Source organism: Eleutherodactylus coqui, chromosome 4 (genome assembly GCF_035609145.1).
Source record: "Eleutherodactylus coqui strain aEleCoq1 chromosome 4, aEleCoq1.hap1, whole genome shotgun sequence".
NCBI classification, from domain to species: domain Eukaryota; kingdom Metazoa; phylum Chordata; class Amphibia; order Anura; family Eleutherodactylidae; genus Eleutherodactylus; species Eleutherodactylus coqui.
In genome coordinates this window covers 141560105-141578014 of record NC_089840.1, presented here as the reverse complement: position 1 = coordinate 141578014, position 17910 = coordinate 141560105, and the positions used below count along the sequence as shown (strand labels likewise).

Genomic DNA, 17910 nt, shown 5'->3' with positions numbered 1-17910 from the left:
ATCTGCTTTTATCGCACATCTAACCTGTGAGCTAACATTCCTTATCTGATCCCTCCCTAGTTCACCTGTACAAGTGTGCGGCTCAGAGGGAAAGCTGCGGCCTGTGCCTGAAGGCCGACCAGAAGTTTGAGTGTGGCTGGTGCAGTGGGGAAGGACGCTGTACTTTGCATCATCACTGTTACTCTTCACAAAACCAGTGGCTAGATTGGTCCAACCGGAATGTCAAGTGCTCCAATCCACGCATCACTGAGGTTTGTATGGAGTCAGATTGTAGACTGCACCGTGGGACCTTGACCTTATAATTACGCCTGTTTCCTTAATCTTAACCATCTGTCTTATTTCATTATTATTTTTGTAATTGCCGTCCCGAGCTGCTGTCTCTCTTCCTACTAGCTGTTTAACGTCAGTCTCACACGCAGAATATCCACAGGCTCACAGCCGTTAATTAAATAAAAGTGTGAGTTAAGCGCACGCCGCGAATCAATACGCTCAGGAAGAACATTTTCTTTCCTTACAGGGAGGGCTGGGGACACTTAGGTCAGGATGAGGGGGGCAGGCATTTTCACGAAATGTCAATCAATAACTTGGCTCATTTGAATATCCCTGGGGACTTGGGTTTCTCTTCTGTGACTTTCACTTTTAAACCTTACTCTGTCTGTGATGGAAAGATAACCAATGCAAGCAAGGAAAGTGGGGTAAATACAGGCAAATCTGCCAAATACTCTGCAAAATCAGATGATTATTTTTTTCATGTGTTACAACGTTTCAGGCGCCATAAGGTATATAGTGCCGCACAGCTGCTGTGGTGGAAATCAGTTTAGTACCCTTAACAGCAATAATCTAATATACAGTATCTTTTCTTAATTTGTCATGCGCCTCGCCCATCAGTCGTCAGGCTAACCTATTCCATTAATGCTCTCCCTGGAAAGAAAGTAACAGCTCTACATTTTCGTAAAGCCTGTTTAATTCTGACGCTATCTGGTATTAACTGTAATTCCACTTTATCTCTTTGCTGATGGTGGCATCGTAATATTGTATAATGAGTGGAGCGGTTGGGGGGGGCTTTATTAATGGAACTTGGAATTCATTCAGTGACAAAGGAGTTTATGGAATAAAATGTATCTCCATTTATCTGAAGCACTTGATTAATTAGTATAAAAAAAGTAGAAGTTAGCTCGTAGGTTAAGTTTACATATTGCAAAAAGCATTGTAGTGGTGGAGGAAAGCAATGAAGAGCATGAAGGCTTATATAAGAATAGAAATCCTTTGTCTCGCTCAGGCTCCCATGGTCTCATAACCCTTGTGTGCCTGTGAGAGGCGCTAATCATTACAGAATCCCCCGTCGAGTCCTTTATTCTGTGTCACATCCAGTGCCAAAGGTCAACCAGACGCTGGCTATGGAAATGCCGTCCCTCAGACAGGCACCGGGGAGCAGATGTGCCCATTGACAAATCGATTTTGTTGGGAGAGGAAGAGGAGGAGGGGTGAGCCGGCATGAATGCATCTGTCTATGGGACGCCCATACAACTTTTGTGACTAGTGAAGCAGAACGGATGATTTTAAATCTGCCCAACGTTTCCAGCTGAATCGCAACTTTTCTCAGGAGTTGATGCGGTCGTCCGGGAAACATGAGTGGCGGTGCTGCGTCTCGGCTGGATGCAATTAATCACACTTTGCTGTGATGTCACTAACGTGGCCAGCGACGTTTTCTGGCTCTTTCTTGCTGCCTATTTGATTAACTCCTAACCCATTCACTGCTGGAGTGCATGCATTTTTCTGGGCTCTGTGGTGCTCATGTCGCCCTTTATGACATCCTTCACTGTTTACTAAATGCTCTAAAGCCTTCACATTGGGGAAAAAATGGACAAATGAATGCGTAAATGATGCCGAAGGAATAGCCGTAAACATGGGAGCTAATGCTTGGCCCTAATTAAAATTACACACACATGCTTACACAGTAACACATTAAGCGTTGTTTCTAAATGTACTAATATGTCTAGTAAATGTATCTACATCTGTGTTATATCGGTATAGTGCTGTTGTGTATACATTGCTTTTATGTATCTAAATATCTTCATCTGTGCGTCTATCCTCTATATAACTATCTAGTGCCGTGTTTCGGCTCCCATAACATGCCCTCCACGCAGCGGCTTAAGGCTGTTCTGTCAGAATGAATAATCGGGTCCCTCTCTCTTGGAACAATTAGGCTGTAAATGTGCTCTCTGCTCGGCAGAACGACTCGGGCTCTTGCAGAGAGCGACTACGTCACAGAGAGCTTATGGCTCCTTCACTCATTTCTGCTGCACAAAACCGTGTTTGACCCCTTCTGAACCACAGAGATATAACGCTGGCGACTGTATGGCGGTTCTTTACATCACTACTATCACACAAAAAAATGCAACAAAACATCCTAATGCTACTTTTTGCAGATTCTGTTTCCTAAATGGGTTTAGGAAAGGTTTCTAGGACTGTTTTGATTAAAACCATATGTGTGATGCCACGTGTGTGAAACCTCCAACGCACTATGTAATTCCACTCACACGGGTGAAAGGCTCATCCCAATATCGTGCTTGCCAACGTGCATTTTTCACGGCAGTGCAAAGCATTTTCTATTCAAAAACGCCTTGCATTACTTCTGTAAAAAATTGCGATCCTCACATGCGTCAGTGAAAAACATCATTGTTTGATTTCGGTGAAAAATATCACATTGCACCTGCAGTAGTTTTTTGTTGAGATTTTTGATGTTTTTTGCAAACATAAACATATATTTCTATCCCGCTTCCCTCCTCCCCCCTCCCTCTCTCTTGTATTACTACCAGTTAAATCGGCATATAACATCATATACATCAGACATAGTAGGTGACAGTTATTTTAGTCATTACATAGTGTCCTTGGCTCTAAGGAGTCCTCCCCTCTTCCGGGGGGCATGAGGAGTCAGCCTGTAAGATTCTGTCCAGCACGTATAGTATTTGACCTGTGTAATACATTTACTAAGTTATTACATTTATTTTTCCACTCATCGCATCTCAAAAACTTGTACAAAAATACCTAAGGACTTATTCCCACAAGCATGGGCACAACTGCGCTCGGCAGGATGGAGTGTAGTTGCGCCTGAACAAGGGGGATCCCTTCCCCTTCTCCAGCTTTTCAAAATCCACACCAGAGCGCAGGAGTTTGAAAAAAGAGGCGGACGATAGCGGCTGCCCGATCTTCTCTGCACGTAGTTTAACTGCGTATGGGAAAGATAGGGCAAGTCCTGTCTTGTATCGGTTGTACAATTAACGCTTGAGAATCCGGATAGTGAAAAGGAAACAATTGAAATCCAATTATTTCAGTGGTTTTGTCCAGTTTTGCGCCGTGATTATCACAGCTCTATAAGGGGAAAAATGCACATTTATCTGAATCCACCCTAAGGGGGGGGAAAAGCCCATAAAGTATCTCATCTAGTGGGACGCTAAAACTACGCTAGCAAATGCATGAAAGGGAATGCTTTCCTTCCTATTTCCTAGTTTTCCTCATATGCCCACTGTGACAAAGTACCAGAACATTACAAGTGCCATGAAAACACCCTGACACAATCCACGCTGGTGGCTCAGCTGCTGTGGAGCACTTGGGAACAAACGTTTTGCCAAAACCAGGATTAGGGGGGATTGATCTCTCTGGTAGCAATCATTTGTTTCTGCATCTATGTGTCAGTCATTATCCTTCTGTCATTGCCTTCTTCACACAGTATTTGTGAGGGTTCATCTGAATAGCCAGGCCTCTCAAGCTGCGGCACGTGTGGTTTGTGGATACGTTCGTGGTCTATGTTGTTTTTATTGTGCATTTCTCCAGCTGTAATTAATAAAACTCATTCTGTCCCAGCCGGGGGCTGAGCGGTGACACAGTTACTTCCAAACTGTTCAATTAGCGTCCAAAGGAATGTAGGTCACAGAGAAACCCCGGTCTTTGCTGCTCCTACAAAATCAACCACTTCAGTGCCTGGAGCTTTATGCATTATATATAGTATGAGAGGAGACTGGCTGCCATGTTTTACATACCGTACCGTCCAACTTGGGTTGCCTTGAATTAGTTCTTGCACATATTCTGTCCTATATATGTGTGCTTTTCATTTATGCATTTAATTTCCTGTAGGGTGTTTTATGTGGCATTATGTTAATGTTGTAATACTTTTTGTTACATTCACCTTCTTGGCTGGTTTCTGCTATGGAACACAGATCAGATCATTGCACAGAAGGCCTTTCAATAGCTGACACATACAGATAGCTTCACCTCTCATTTTGGAAGTGATCCTCTACGACCTCTGCCTCTCAGATTTACTTTTGAGGTGTCCTCTAGGACCTTTCACAGATGGAATTAGTCCACGCGGACATTGCTGCGTCACAATGCTGTCGCTATGGGGCTTGAATTTTGCACCTGTTAAAATGTGCCTGTCTTTGCGTCAAAGCCACAAGATTAAATTGCGCAGAGGAAAAGCTTTCTGCTGTGGAATTAAAGAGGTCATTTCTAACATACAGGAGATGTAATTCTAAAAAGTCTGCCGAAAATAACACTTTCCGCAGTTAAAAACGCAACAAAATCCACATCTGGTGGACAATTCCATCCCTGAAAGGAAGTTCTGTCAACCTGCTTCCCATGTTTCCGTAGTCTATTGCTTTCTTATGTCTTCCTCTGTAATGGACACACTCCCTCCTGTCGGCTGTTCCCCCTGCAGTCAGACACTGTTTCTCTCCTTTACCTCTGTACATTAAACATATTTGATGGCATTTTTCTATTATTTTGTGAAATAATCAAAGCGTTAATCTTCACTTTCCTTGCTTGTCATCTAGATTCTCACGGTGTCTGGACCCCCAGAAGGAGGCACCCGCGTCACTATTCGGGGAGTGAACCTTGGCCTAGACTTTTTTGAGATAGTCAACAAGGTCCTGGTGGCCGGAGTACAATGCACGCCCGTGGAGGAGGAGTACATCATTGCTGAGCAGTAAGACTATTAACTGCTTTTTCTCTTGTAACCTTGGTGGGACAAGAATCCACCAAGTATCCTTGGGTATTTGTGGGAGGGTGACATTTAGTGCAGATGGGGGCTTATCCTACCATTTCTCTTGGACAACCCAATTAATTCCTCAGAACTGGCATATATAATCCTACTTTAGACCAAGGTGAGTGCATATAACCCTCTGAAGACACTTGGTCAGCACTTGTTTGAAGGGGTTCTCCTGGGACATGGTATTCTGTAAAGCTTCTGCAGTCCGCAGTAATAAAACACCAGATTACATGCTCACCCTTCTGCGTTCCGCTCATGTCTTGCCAGTCTTTACTGAACTTCACTCCAAGGATGGCAACGCAACACTGGGTCACATGAGCACCACAGACATTAACTGGATGAAGGGAGCCAGTGATTGGCTGCAGTGATCATGTGGCTGTTTTATCAGGGATGTCATCACCAGCGACCAGTAGTAAAAACCAGTGGGGACTGGAGAGCTTGTGAGATGCTGGAGGAACGGGGAAAGGTGAGTATGTATCTGTTATTTTACTACTGAACAAGGTCTTACAGAATACTATCCTCCCAGATGGCCCCTTTAAAGAAAATTCCTGCGGGGGACATTAAGGCCTTTTAGGCTGTGTTTAGAACAGTGTGTATAATAGAAACACATTTTGAATAATGGGCTGCATTATAAGTGAAGTCCACATTGTACTTACTACTTACATGAACTGCATATGGACAGATAGCTTCTTACAGACAGACAAAGGGCTTGTAGAATAATGCATGTGACATTGCATGGGTTATGTAGAAGGCATTAATGAAGGACTACCGAAAACAAAATTTTATAAAAAAAAGTCTCCCACAGCTCCTCGATTGACACCTTAACAAGTAAAGTCAAGGCTAAGTCATTAGCATACCAGTGCGCTTTGTACTGTAAGAGGAAGGGAGGGATGGAGAGAATTCAGTCTAAACACACATTTGTACATTATTTCCTCTATTCTTGCTGACAGGGTGTCTTTAACCTCTCTAATGCCACACAATCGCACTAGCCACGTCATAAACAGGGCTACATGTTGCATTTGGTGGGGCTAGTGGCTTATTTCTGAGGTTTAGAATACTAATGCCACTTACTGAAGTGTCCTGGCACTCCAGTAGCCAAGTGGCACAAGAGCAGAGCTGTGTAAGTGCCGTGCCGCACTCAGTAATCCCAGGCAACTCATTGACTCTCAAAAAATATTGTGCAAATGACTTCTGATTTGGCGTTCGGATTGCCTCTCTTTGTAGCTCGGTACGTTTTGGAAGGATGAAAGCATTTCTTGTTTGCACCTGTCTCTTCCAGCGTGAAACGTCTGCCTACCGCAGAGCACTCAGACATAGAAAAGAACAGCCGGACGGGGGCTTACAAGTGCAGATGTCAGGATGATTGAGTGCTCCCCCTTTTGTGTTAGGACACAATTGGGGATCACGCAGCACTTTTTCTCATCTGTCATGGCTCACGGAGCCTAACTCAGTCCATCTGGGTCTCGCAGCACCTCTAAATCTATGCTTAGAGACGATTGCCCATAGAGACTTAAGCTGCGCTGCTTTCAGTGGGGCTTTCCAGATGCACTGCAGTGGAAAATGACAGAAGGGTTAAGGTTTTGTGAGCTGCTGTTACTTTTATTGGTGTGAATCCAGGGGTGTCCATCTGGCAATCTGTGAGCTTAATGCAGATCTCTGGAGGGTTCTAATAGGAAAAAGAGAGGATCAGCTGGAGGGAAGTAGAAAAGGGTGATGGGGAACAGTAGGGGGCTAGAATAGGGGTGATGGCGGAACGGTGTATAGACGGAAAGAAAGGGCATGAAAAATGGGAATGGATGGTAAAGCCATGTGGGTGGAAGAACAAAGACAAGGTAGTGAAGGAGATAAAAGAAATGTTAGGCATACAGAATCATTGGAACGCTGCGGGCAAGGAGACAATTTACAAGATAAATGGATCTAACGCTAGATAACACCGCCTGCACGCCTGCATTATGTATGGCTGGATTCTAGAGGCTTACCGTGTTATTCCTCTTAGGATTGTATGTGAGATGAGCCCGGCGCCTCCTGCGTCCAGCTCGGGCCCGGTCCTGCTCTGCATCGGAGAATGTAAACCGGAGTTCATGGCCCGATCGTTGCAGCAGTATAACTTTGTGGTGAGTAGCAAACATTGGTGGCGTATCTATCTCTGACTTCTCTGTCCTTATGAAATTGGTTCTTGTCAAACTGCGCAGACTGTATGATAAAGGAGTTTTGCAAAGCCTCATGTTAACTGTTCCTGACATAGCATGGGGAAAGTAATAGAAGTGAGATGATGTCGGAATCATCTGTCCTCTGGGGGTTTTCCCAAGAGTCGCTGGCTTCCTGATGACAATATTCTGCAAGTATTAGTTTATCTCCTCCTCCATGTAACTATTGAGACACATACAGCATGAGTAGAAAGTGCTAGAACTAACTCAATTACAATGGATAACATTAGTTCTAATCTGTTAGTGTTATGGGTGGTCCATGTCTGCAATAAAGATCCCGTTAAGAGCCTCCATTGTAGATTCGATCATAAATGCCTTCAAAATGAGTGCATGGCTGTGGTGTCTGGTAGAATAATGGTCACCATGATGGACCTCATTGTAATCCATCGAGTTCTGTTGGTGTCTACCATGTGATGGACCCTGGCACTGACGTCATTTTCGTTTTCTGTTCCTATAATGGTACGGAAAAATGGAAATGAGAATGTATTGTGAACCCAGGCTTAGCTGTGGAGAAATACAGTGACATCTATAGGTGCAGTGGGGTACTGCTAGCTCTCAGATCAGGAACACATATTAATCAGATACAACTTTATAATCAGATTCTGCAGAACCTGCTACGATATCACTGGTAAGTATAGTTATCAGTATGAGCATTATATTTCTATGTTTCTAAATGAATTGTATATGGAACCTGCATTAGTAGTTAGAGTATTAGGAAGCTAAAGTATGGCAGTAATGAGAATAAACGAGGAGGCAACAGAAATCTTTTGGTACAATTAAAAGTATGTATGATTTTGTAAGGCTGGCTCCCCATCGGCTGAAATGTTGCAGTATTTAGGCCGGATTCACGCTACCATGTTTGCGCGAGCAATATGCAGTGAATAGAACCCGTTGATTTCAATGGGTTCATTCACAAGCGCATATTTAGCATGCACAATTCCATGGCTCAAAAAAATACGTCACAATACACAAATGCACAAGAAAATAGAACATATGAAAAAAAATGTCACTAATTAGCCATTTGAATGTACAGGACCGTGGCTGCAGGATTATTTTGGCACATGCAACGAGTACAGTAAAAAATGCAGTTTCAAATACACAACACCTGATGCGCAAAAACACGGTACAGATGCCCGCACAAATAAGCAATATCCGGCCTTAAAGTACAAGCCAGGTGCAGGAGATGTAAAAAATCTCCTTCACATGGAGTGGAAATTTTTAGCGATTTTGAAAAATGCTGCAAATTCCAAATCTGCAGCATCTTTTTATGCCGCACAATTCAACCCCTGAATTAAAAAGCTTGAGTCCCGAAACAGATCTGCAATTAAACACGCAACCATTTAGGTGATTGCTGCAGGTTTTCCGTTCATATTACGTTTATAACGTTACTCTTGCTAGGATGTCATGAAGGAGCAGTCCCGGCATTCTCACTGGGTTGGCCGGCTTCTAAGCCATGTTTTTCCCGGTGGCCATATCTGTTCTGACTGTTTGCCTGTAATTTACTTTGTTAGTGCCCAGCTAATAGCGATAATGGAAGCAGCTGCGCTCTCCTCCAATCCACCTCGTCTTCCCAAGCAGCAAATTGTAGGATTGCTCAAGCTCATGATAAAATGACACATTTTTTCTGAAAAATCAATGCTAAGCTTTCTGCAGCTCAACTGCACAAGGCTCCCCTTAATCATGTAGCAAGCCATAACTGTCACCGCGTGCTTTATGATGTCATTTAACAGAAGTAGCCTGGAAAGTACAGATAGGCAGAATAAGCACCCTAAAAGGAGTTAATCCTGGCAATGGTGACATTTAAGGAAGCCACGTCATATAAAATACGCCATTCTTCTCCACGCTAATTAATGACGTTTTATTACTGCATAACCTGCCGCTTTCCCAGAAGAAAATCCCTCTTCCTCCCGGTGACCTTGTGTAATCACATTCCCGCGTCTCAGGTGTCCTTCTCTGTCATATCCATGTACTGCCAAGAAATTCTTAGTTTGCAAACAAATTTTCCACAGCTAAGTACCCTTTGCAGTTTTGCTTAGCTGGCCACATTTTGCGTGATCAGATAATTCTGATTCTCTACTGGATGATGGCTTCTGCCTTCCACGGAGTGAAATGGATAGAGGAACTCGCACACAAAGCTGATGTCGGTTGACCATCTTGCCTTCTTTATCGTTTCCTTCGGGGTGGATTTTTCATGTGTCCACACAATGTAATCATTATGCCTGATGGAACTTCTCTATATACATATGAATAAAGCTTATATATTGTACAATAAAAAGTTATACAGTATTGTGATACCTTGTACGTTCTCAAGAGTACTGGCAGTAAATGGAAACATTCTGGAAGGTGAGAACTGATCATGTGCTACTCACACAGCTGTATAGTTTGTATGCCCGCCCAGTGCCCATCACAGTATAACTGTTAGCATTTGGCCGCCAGCTACCTCTGCTGATCCTCCTTCGTACACGTGCATGTTCAGCCGACAGCCATCTCCTCTGACTCCCTCATGCACGTGCACATTTAATCGACCACTACATCTCCTGACCACCTCATACATGTGCCTGTTCAGCCAACAGCTACCTCTCTAGACCCCCTCATACATGTGCATGTTCAGTCGACAGCTACCTCTCCTGACTCCCTCATACATGTGAACGTTCAGTCGACCGCTACCTCTCCTGAACCCCTCATACATGCGCATATTCGTCCGACAAGTATATCTCCTGAACGCCTCATACATTGGCACATTCGACCGACAGCTACCTCTCTTGCCCCCCTCCTACACGTGTACATTCGCCCAACAACTACCTCTCATGACCCCCTCATACACGTGCAAGTTTGGCCGCAAGCTACCTCCCCTGACCCCATCATACATGTGCTCGTTCGGACGACAGCTACCTCTTCTGACTCCATCATACACGTGCAAGTTTGGCCGCAAGCTACCTCCCCTGACCTCCTCATGCTCGTGCACGTTCGGCAGACAGCTGCCCCTCCTGCCCCCCTCATTAATGTGTACATTCAGCTGACCGCTACCTCTCCTGACCCCCCCATACACATGCACCTTCAGCTGACCGCTACCTCTCCTGACCCCCCTCATACACATGCACCTTCAGCTGACCGCTACCTCTCCTGACCCCCCTCATACACATGCACCTTCAGCTGACAGCTACCTCTCCTGACCCCCTCAAACAAATGCACATTCAGCCGACTGCTACATCTCCTGACCACCGCATACATGTGCACGTTTAGCCGAACGCTACATCTCCTGACCACCTCATACATGTGCACATTTAGCCGAACGCTACATCTCCTGACCATGTCATACACGTGCACGTTTAGCCGAATGCTACATCTCCTGACCATCGCATACATGTGCACGTTTAGCCAAAAACTACATCTCCTGACCATCTCATACATGTGCACGTTTAGCTGACAGCTACCTCTCCTGACCCCCTCATACACATGCACATTCGGCCGAGCGTGCATGTGTTCTAAATTTACAGAGGGGAGAAAGCTGGTGCCAGACACCTTTCTCGGTGGCTTATCTCCCAAGTACAAAAGGATCGGCAGTTGACATTCAACTACTTATCTCCTCTAACAGCTGCTGTTGAGGGAAGGTCGAGAGTCTCCTCCTTATACACATTAGATGATCAACAGGAGCAGCTGAAATCGTCAGGTTCGGCTGATCTGTATCTGATGTGTATGGCCTCCATTACAATGTAACAATATGATCAGAGGGTGATAAAGTCTTTTTTTTTTTCATTTACAAAGATGTGGCAAACAGTGAAGATTGAAAGCTCCATTGTTCAGATCCAGTACTCCGGGAATCTGTTTTCTTGTCTACTGGGCAGCGATTTTACAAAATGAAATGAAGTGTCAATATAGCACAACAAATTATTGACTTCAAACCTCCCACAAAGTGTCCTTCCAAGATTAGTTCTGTTAGTTACTCTATGATTTTGCTGATTTTCCAAGCGTACGTCGGGATGCTCGTCTCCAGTGGGGCTCCCGATCTACAGGGGTCGATACCATAGGAAGCCAATTAACCTGCAATTAACTGACAAGTGCAGCCTTTTTTGTCAACCTTTTCCGATAAAACTCTTGAGCTATTCCCCTCAGATACTGGATGTGTGACCTTGACTACTGCCCTCTTGGCTTGTCATCGCCCCCCCTCCATGTTATTGGATGTGGCTTTAGAAGAATAGAGAACATTTTATCTCACTAGATCAGATGGCGCACAGTAGCGTCTAGATAAAGGTCGCACGGTCAAGGTTCTAAGGTCAAGCTGGAATGCTTCTGTTAGGAAACAAGTGCAACATATCTGCAGTGTTCAAACATCCCACTATCCCAGGATAATGTGTATCTGCCAACAATGTAATGGATTCGGCCGCGGCGTACCTGGACCCACAAGACACAATCCCACTCATTATTTCTGATTTATGGGACCCCGAACCTGTAACAACCTCTGTGAGACCTCAGCGTATAGCTCCATCTCCTGCCTCAGCAGCGAACAGCATGGCTGATTCCAGAAGCGGTATCTCCACGGTGCCCCGAATATGTTTGGATTTTCCTATCTACTTTTATCATTATTGCTTTGCATGAGAGACATAATACCCCTTATTCCAGCCATTGTGTTGTCTGCTCACTGCAGGTTATTGCTGTGGGCTACAAGAAGTGTCTGCAAATAGAATAATTGCAAATACTTGAAACAATCTACATGTTGGGCTGCAAGTAGCGGTATATTTTTATCAGCCGTTTAGGAATCTGCCGGTGCCCTTGGCAGTCATCTATTAAAGTTGTCTGTTTAGCTGCAACCTATTCTTATATTCTGCTTATTTATTGGATACATTTTTGTTCACTCTGTTTGTTTCTGGCTTCAAATCTGCCATGTTAGAGGAGATTTTTCTGCCAGGGTAGCAAACAACATTAAAGCTTCTCCATATCTTTAAAATATGCAATAAAAAGAATTGGTGCCTTCCGTGAGCTCTTGGCTGCTTTCCTTCGCACTTGGTGCAGAGAGCATGAAGAATACCTTCAACACTATTAAAGAGCCCTTCACAGACTCAACAAAGTCATTGTGTATAATAAGAGTGGTGGATACAAAAATGTGCATTAATGTTCTGTCTGCATCTGCTCTCTTGGGAGTTCCGTCACATTTGGCTGAAAAGAATAGCGCAATATGGAGTGCCGTTTATTTTTTTTTCCAGTATAATGGCGGACACCGTGACAGAATCCAAAGGACCCCATTATAATTCAGTCATTGTATGTCATCGTTGCCCATCCTCTCACAAATCTCTCATGGCTTCAACTTCATTTTTCTGCTCCTATGATTGGATAGAAAAATGGTATTCCTTGGGGCTCATTTACCGCTGTATGAGTGGCATATTGCTGCCTAATGGCAGCGATTTTGGATTGCGCAAGACGGTATATATCTCACGCACGCTGTCATGCGCTGTTTTCCTGGTTTCATTTTTTTTTTAGTTTGGATATGTAAAGCGTTTATTACGCACCCATAGAGAACAGTAGGGCTCTTATAATACGCGCTAAAATAGAATATGCTGCTATTTTTCTTGCGCGCATTATATAAGCAATAAATATACGTAAGTGTGAGTGGAACTGAGAAAATTAATGTACTTGAATTGTCGCGATGTACCACTTACTATACACGCATACATCATGCATGTAATACACAATTAAAATACGCTCGTAGAAATCAGCCCTAACATTGATATGGACAGAGTTTTGTACGCAAAATATAGAAAACTAGCTAAAAAAGTAATTCCCTGATTGTTTTTTCTTCCAGAATCCAACGGTATCCCATATCAGTCCACCCCGCGGTCCGGAATCCGGAGGCACTATGATCACCATCACTGGACACAATTTGGGTGCTGGCAGCACCGTTTCAGTTCAGCTTGGGAACCAGACGTGTGAGTTTTATGGGTGAGTGTTCATTTGCATTGTCAGGAAGCAGAGTTCACACCGTTACAGAAGAGCCGCTGCAGCCATTATCATGTAACTAACAACGTGTATTTTTTTCTTTCAACCCCTTAAGGCTAGACAGGGATTTTTGCCATCTGGGGGTGTACTGTTCTCTTCTTCTTTTTTTTCCCCCCCTTTACTAAAATTCTCTTTGCTGCTTTTTTTTTCCTGTGACATGTGGGGTATTTTTTACGTCTTTTTTTTTTTGACTGACGTTTTTTCTGTCTTTTTGTTTTATTGGGGGTGAAAATGATCTTTTACAATCTAGTTTTATTTTTTTAATTAGTATATTTAGGTAAAATAAAGGAATGGATGTTTCGGATGTTGTGATATATAATATGTATAGTTTTGCTCGTTGTTTTATATCTGTAACATCAGGCCTGCTTCATACCAGACATAAATGCTGCAGAATTTCCACAAAGGATCAAGCTGGGAAAACTCTGCAGTATTAACAGTACAAGATTTCAAAAGTTTCCTTCACTTGGAGTAGAACATTTCTGCACTGAATCCACAGCATTTGTGGAAAACCCTGTAGTTCTACAGTAAATCCACATCATGCCTATTCAGAGTGCATTCACACGGGCGACTGCGATATCAGTTGACCTATACCTGCAATTTTTTTATGCAAGCGCAATGCGTTTTGTGAGAAAACCGCATCACATCACTGCACTTGTGATTTTCACATGTCTGAAATTCGCATGTCGTTCCAATAGTTAAAAAAAAAAAATTGCATTGCACTCGCACAAGACTCCCATTTACATGCAAGTTCAATACAACTTTTTTCTGCTCCCATAGGGAATAATGGGGTATTCTTGAACAGAATTGCCCAAAAATAGGACCTGCTGCAAACTGTCTATCCCACAGCACCACTTCAACAGAAAAAGCACACGTCAACCCACCCATCTAAAATAACGGGTTCTTTTCACATACGATTTCTTTGCAATGCAAAAATCACATGTGAAAACCACCTGTAAAATGCACCCCTAGGCTTTGGGTCCGGGCTTTGGGTCCGGGCTTTGGGTCCGGGCTTTGGGTCCGGGCTTTGGGTCCGGGCTGTGGGTCCGGGCTGTGGGTCCGGGCTGTGGGTCCGGGCTGTGGGTCCGGGCTGTGGGTCCGGGCTGTGGGTCCGGGCTGTGGGTCCGGGCTTTGGGTCCGGGCTTTGGGTCCGGGCTTTGGGTCCGGGCTTTGGGTCCGGGCTGTGGGTCCGGGCTGTGGGCCGCTGGAGCTTTGGCACCTGGAACCACAGCGAGCTATCCTATGACATGGCAAAAGTTTTTTGAAAATGCAGTTACACTTCACAGGAGTTATCATCAGCATATGACCGGCTTTACATGAGCGAGAAAATCGCCGCACAAGATTTGTGCGTTGTGAGACGCACAAATCTCCCACGAATTGATGTGAGGTGGGGAAATTGTATGTTGGTGAGTGCGATATCGGGCTGTTATTCACGGCCCAATATTGCGCTCGCCCGTGTGAAGTTAGCCTAAGGGCTTAAACAGATGGGTGTGTTTTAGCCCCGTTATGTGGCCGTGAAAATCATAACCGCATAATGGGCCGAAACAAAGCCATTGATTTCAATAGTCGCATTTCCACCATCGGGATTCCTGTGCGAGAAAATATAGAGCAAGACCCATCTTCTGGCTTTTTTTCCAAGTTCACGCACACTAGCGTAGAATTTGTATAGTCCAGAGAAAAAAATCTGGTTCATGCGCTCATACATTCCGAAGCAGTGAGCGTAGTGGCACATGCGCCCGGGTGTGTTTTCGCCCTAACCCTGTTGGTAGCATTCCCCTGCTAGGATCCCAGAAAACCAGCTAGAATAATCTGTAGAGAACCTAGAATGTAATGCCAACAGAGAGTTATACCTAAGATTGTCAGGCGCAAGTCGCATTGCGCAGCACACGGACACCCTGGTTGGGACATGTTTCTCGTGAGTTACGTCCATATTGCAATCGGGCTGAAATTGTGTGGGAATATCATACGTGTAAATAAACCAATCACATGAAGAGAAGGGCATAGAAGTCAATCCACTGTTCCTTTATTCAGCGACATACAGAAAACACCACGTTTCGACCCGACGTAGGTCTTTGTCAAGCTGCTGGTAACCTGTGCACTGCTGCCCTTCTCTTCATGTGGTTGGACGATTTGGGACTATATTGGTCCATAGGACCTTTGGGCTTTGCCGAATATATACCGCGCTCAGACTGAGCTGACAAGGTGCTGCTGGTAACGTGTAAATAACCCCTGACTGCTGATGGAGCTGCAGCACAGGATTCTTTTTGTTAATGCAAAGTGAGATATTTTATTCCCTATGGGATCAGTGTATTTATTAGTTCGTGCGGACATTTCTGCGTCACAATGTTATCCCTACGGGGCTTGAATTCCACACCTGTTAAAATCTGGGCGTCTTTACTTCAAAACTCTTAGATAAAATTATCCTTTGTAAAAGCCTTCTGCTGCGGAATTAAGGATGCTTGTGCAAGAAATCTGCAAGACGTTCCGCAGATAAAAACGGAACAAAGTATGCAGTAATTGTCAAAATCCACATTTGCGCTGCATCCTGTGGACAATTCCATCATGTGTGAGAGGTCCATTAAGGCTCATTCACACGGCGTACGCATTTTCATGAACCGATTTCACTGTTTGTGTGTTGCTTGTATTTTCATTGCGTATGCACTCTTTTTTTTTTTTTATATCTGTTTGCCATTAGTGTGTCTTTCGCTTTTCACATGTGCAAAAAAATTTCAAGACTCAGTTGATGTCACTTTTTTCAATGTCACCTGTCAACATGTGTAAAAAATACCGCACACACGGATGTAACATCTGCATTCCTGCGGTTTCTATGCTCATAGATTTTCATGGGCAATCCTGCTTCAAGAATTCAGACCGAAATAGCGCATGCTGTGATCCTGTTTTTTTTTTCCACGTGGACCATCGGTCTGCATGAAAAACACCCCTGTGAGCAGCTTAATTTACTTTAATGGATCCATGTGCCGTTCACATTCTGTCAGCTAAAAAAATGGACCACGCACAGATGAGAAAAACACGTGTGAATGGGCCTTTAGTGGTCCTTTTTCAAGATACAAAAAATGTATACACATACGTAGTCAGAAAAATACGTATCCAACGCGGTATGACGTGGGAAGTTGTTATAAGGCGGTAAAAAAGACAAAATATCAGTCAGATGTCTGAAAATACTTTTTAGGCATCGGAAATCTAGTAGACTATTAAAACAAAGTAGATTGCGGTAGACAATCACATAACTGTCCTTTCAGACAGGCGGGATTATTCCACACCCAGATTCTGCACCAAAATCCACACACCTCTGTGCAGATTGCGATGCGGAATTGAAATAGACTAAATAGGCCTGCAATTCTGCATCAAAATCCTCAGTGAGAATTGCGGGTTTTGACATGGAATTTGCAGGAGCGGGATAAGCTGGGAATTTGGGTGTGGAATGCGGAATAATTCCGCACTCTGTGATGGCACCCTTAGAGACTGTGCTTCAAGGGACAGATATGAAGTAAACAGCGCCACCACAGTAGAACCTTCCACTTCTCCTGGTGTTCCCAGCCCGGTTCTCTCCACCACTAGTGCCACAAGCACTTTTGGGCCCATATCCCTCCAGTCCCAAGAGTGATGTCCCACCCAGCTTGACCTCACATATTTAGCTCACCCACTGTTGATGGGTCCATCTGGTTGGCGGCACCTCCATTATCTATTTTTCACAACCCTCTCTAAGGCACCTGAGTCCTGAATATTTATCTGGGACTCGAGGCTCTGCCATTATTAGGTATGCTCCACCCGTTTCCTTTCTCCCACAGTGGAAATTAGGCATTGCATGGTGCCCACTGAAACCAAAGGTCTATGTATATAGTATAAAGACATGCCATGTGCTCCAGAGCAGTACTTCCCAGCCCGTGACTCTATGGTGCCCACTGAAACCAAAGGTCTATGTATATCGTAAAAAGACATGTCATGTTCTCCAGAGCAGTACTTCCCAGCCCGTGACTCTATGGTGCCCAGTGAAACCAAGTGTCTTATATAGTATAAAGACATGTCATGTTCTCCAGAGCCGTACTTCCCAGCCCATGACTCTATGGTGCCCACTGAAACCAAGTGTCTATGTATATAGTATAAAGACATGTCATGTGCTCCAGAGCAGTACTTCCCAGCCCGTGACTCTATGGTGCCCACTGAAACCAAGGGTCTATGTATATCGTAAAAAGACATGTCATGTTCTCCAGAGCAGTACTTCCCAGCCCATGACTCTATGGTGCCCACTGAAACCAAGTGTCTATGTATATAGTATAAAGACATGTCATGTGCTCCAGAGCAGTACTTCCCAGCCCGTGACTCTAGGGTGCCCACTGAAACCAAGTGTCTATGTATATAGTATAAAGACATGTCATTTTCTCCAGAGCCGTACTTCCCAGCCCATGACTCTATGGTGCCTACTGAAATCAAGGGTCTATGTATATAGTATAAAGACATGCCATGTGCTCCAGAGCAGTACTTCCCAGCCCATGCCTCTATGGTGCCCACTGAAACCAAGTGTCTATGTATATAGTATAAAGACATGCCATGTGCTCCAGAGCAGTACTTCCCAGCCCGTGAGTCTACAGCTGCTGCCGACCAGTCTACCGTCAGAGCTTTCATCTGTGTGTTTCTGAAGCTGGATCCCCT

General features: G+C 44.3%; 1 protein-coding gene across 5 annotated transcripts in view; it reads left to right on the top strand.

The window, feature by feature from the left end:
- PLXNA2 (plexin A2) overlaps positions 1-17910 on the top strand; it is a 322079-nt gene that overhangs the window by 234655 nt on the left and 69514 nt on the right. For all 5 annotated transcript variants that reach the window (XM_066600225.1, XM_066600224.1, XM_066600226.1 and 2 more), the window contains exons 12-15: positions 61-251; positions 4830-4981; positions 7041-7158; positions 13049-13185. In XM_066600225.1, coding sequence (XP_066456322.1) covers positions 61-251; positions 4830-4981; positions 7041-7158; positions 13049-13185 — 598 coding nt within the window. The remainder of the gene's footprint in view (positions 1-60; positions 252-4829; positions 4982-7040; positions 7159-13048; positions 13186-17910) is intronic.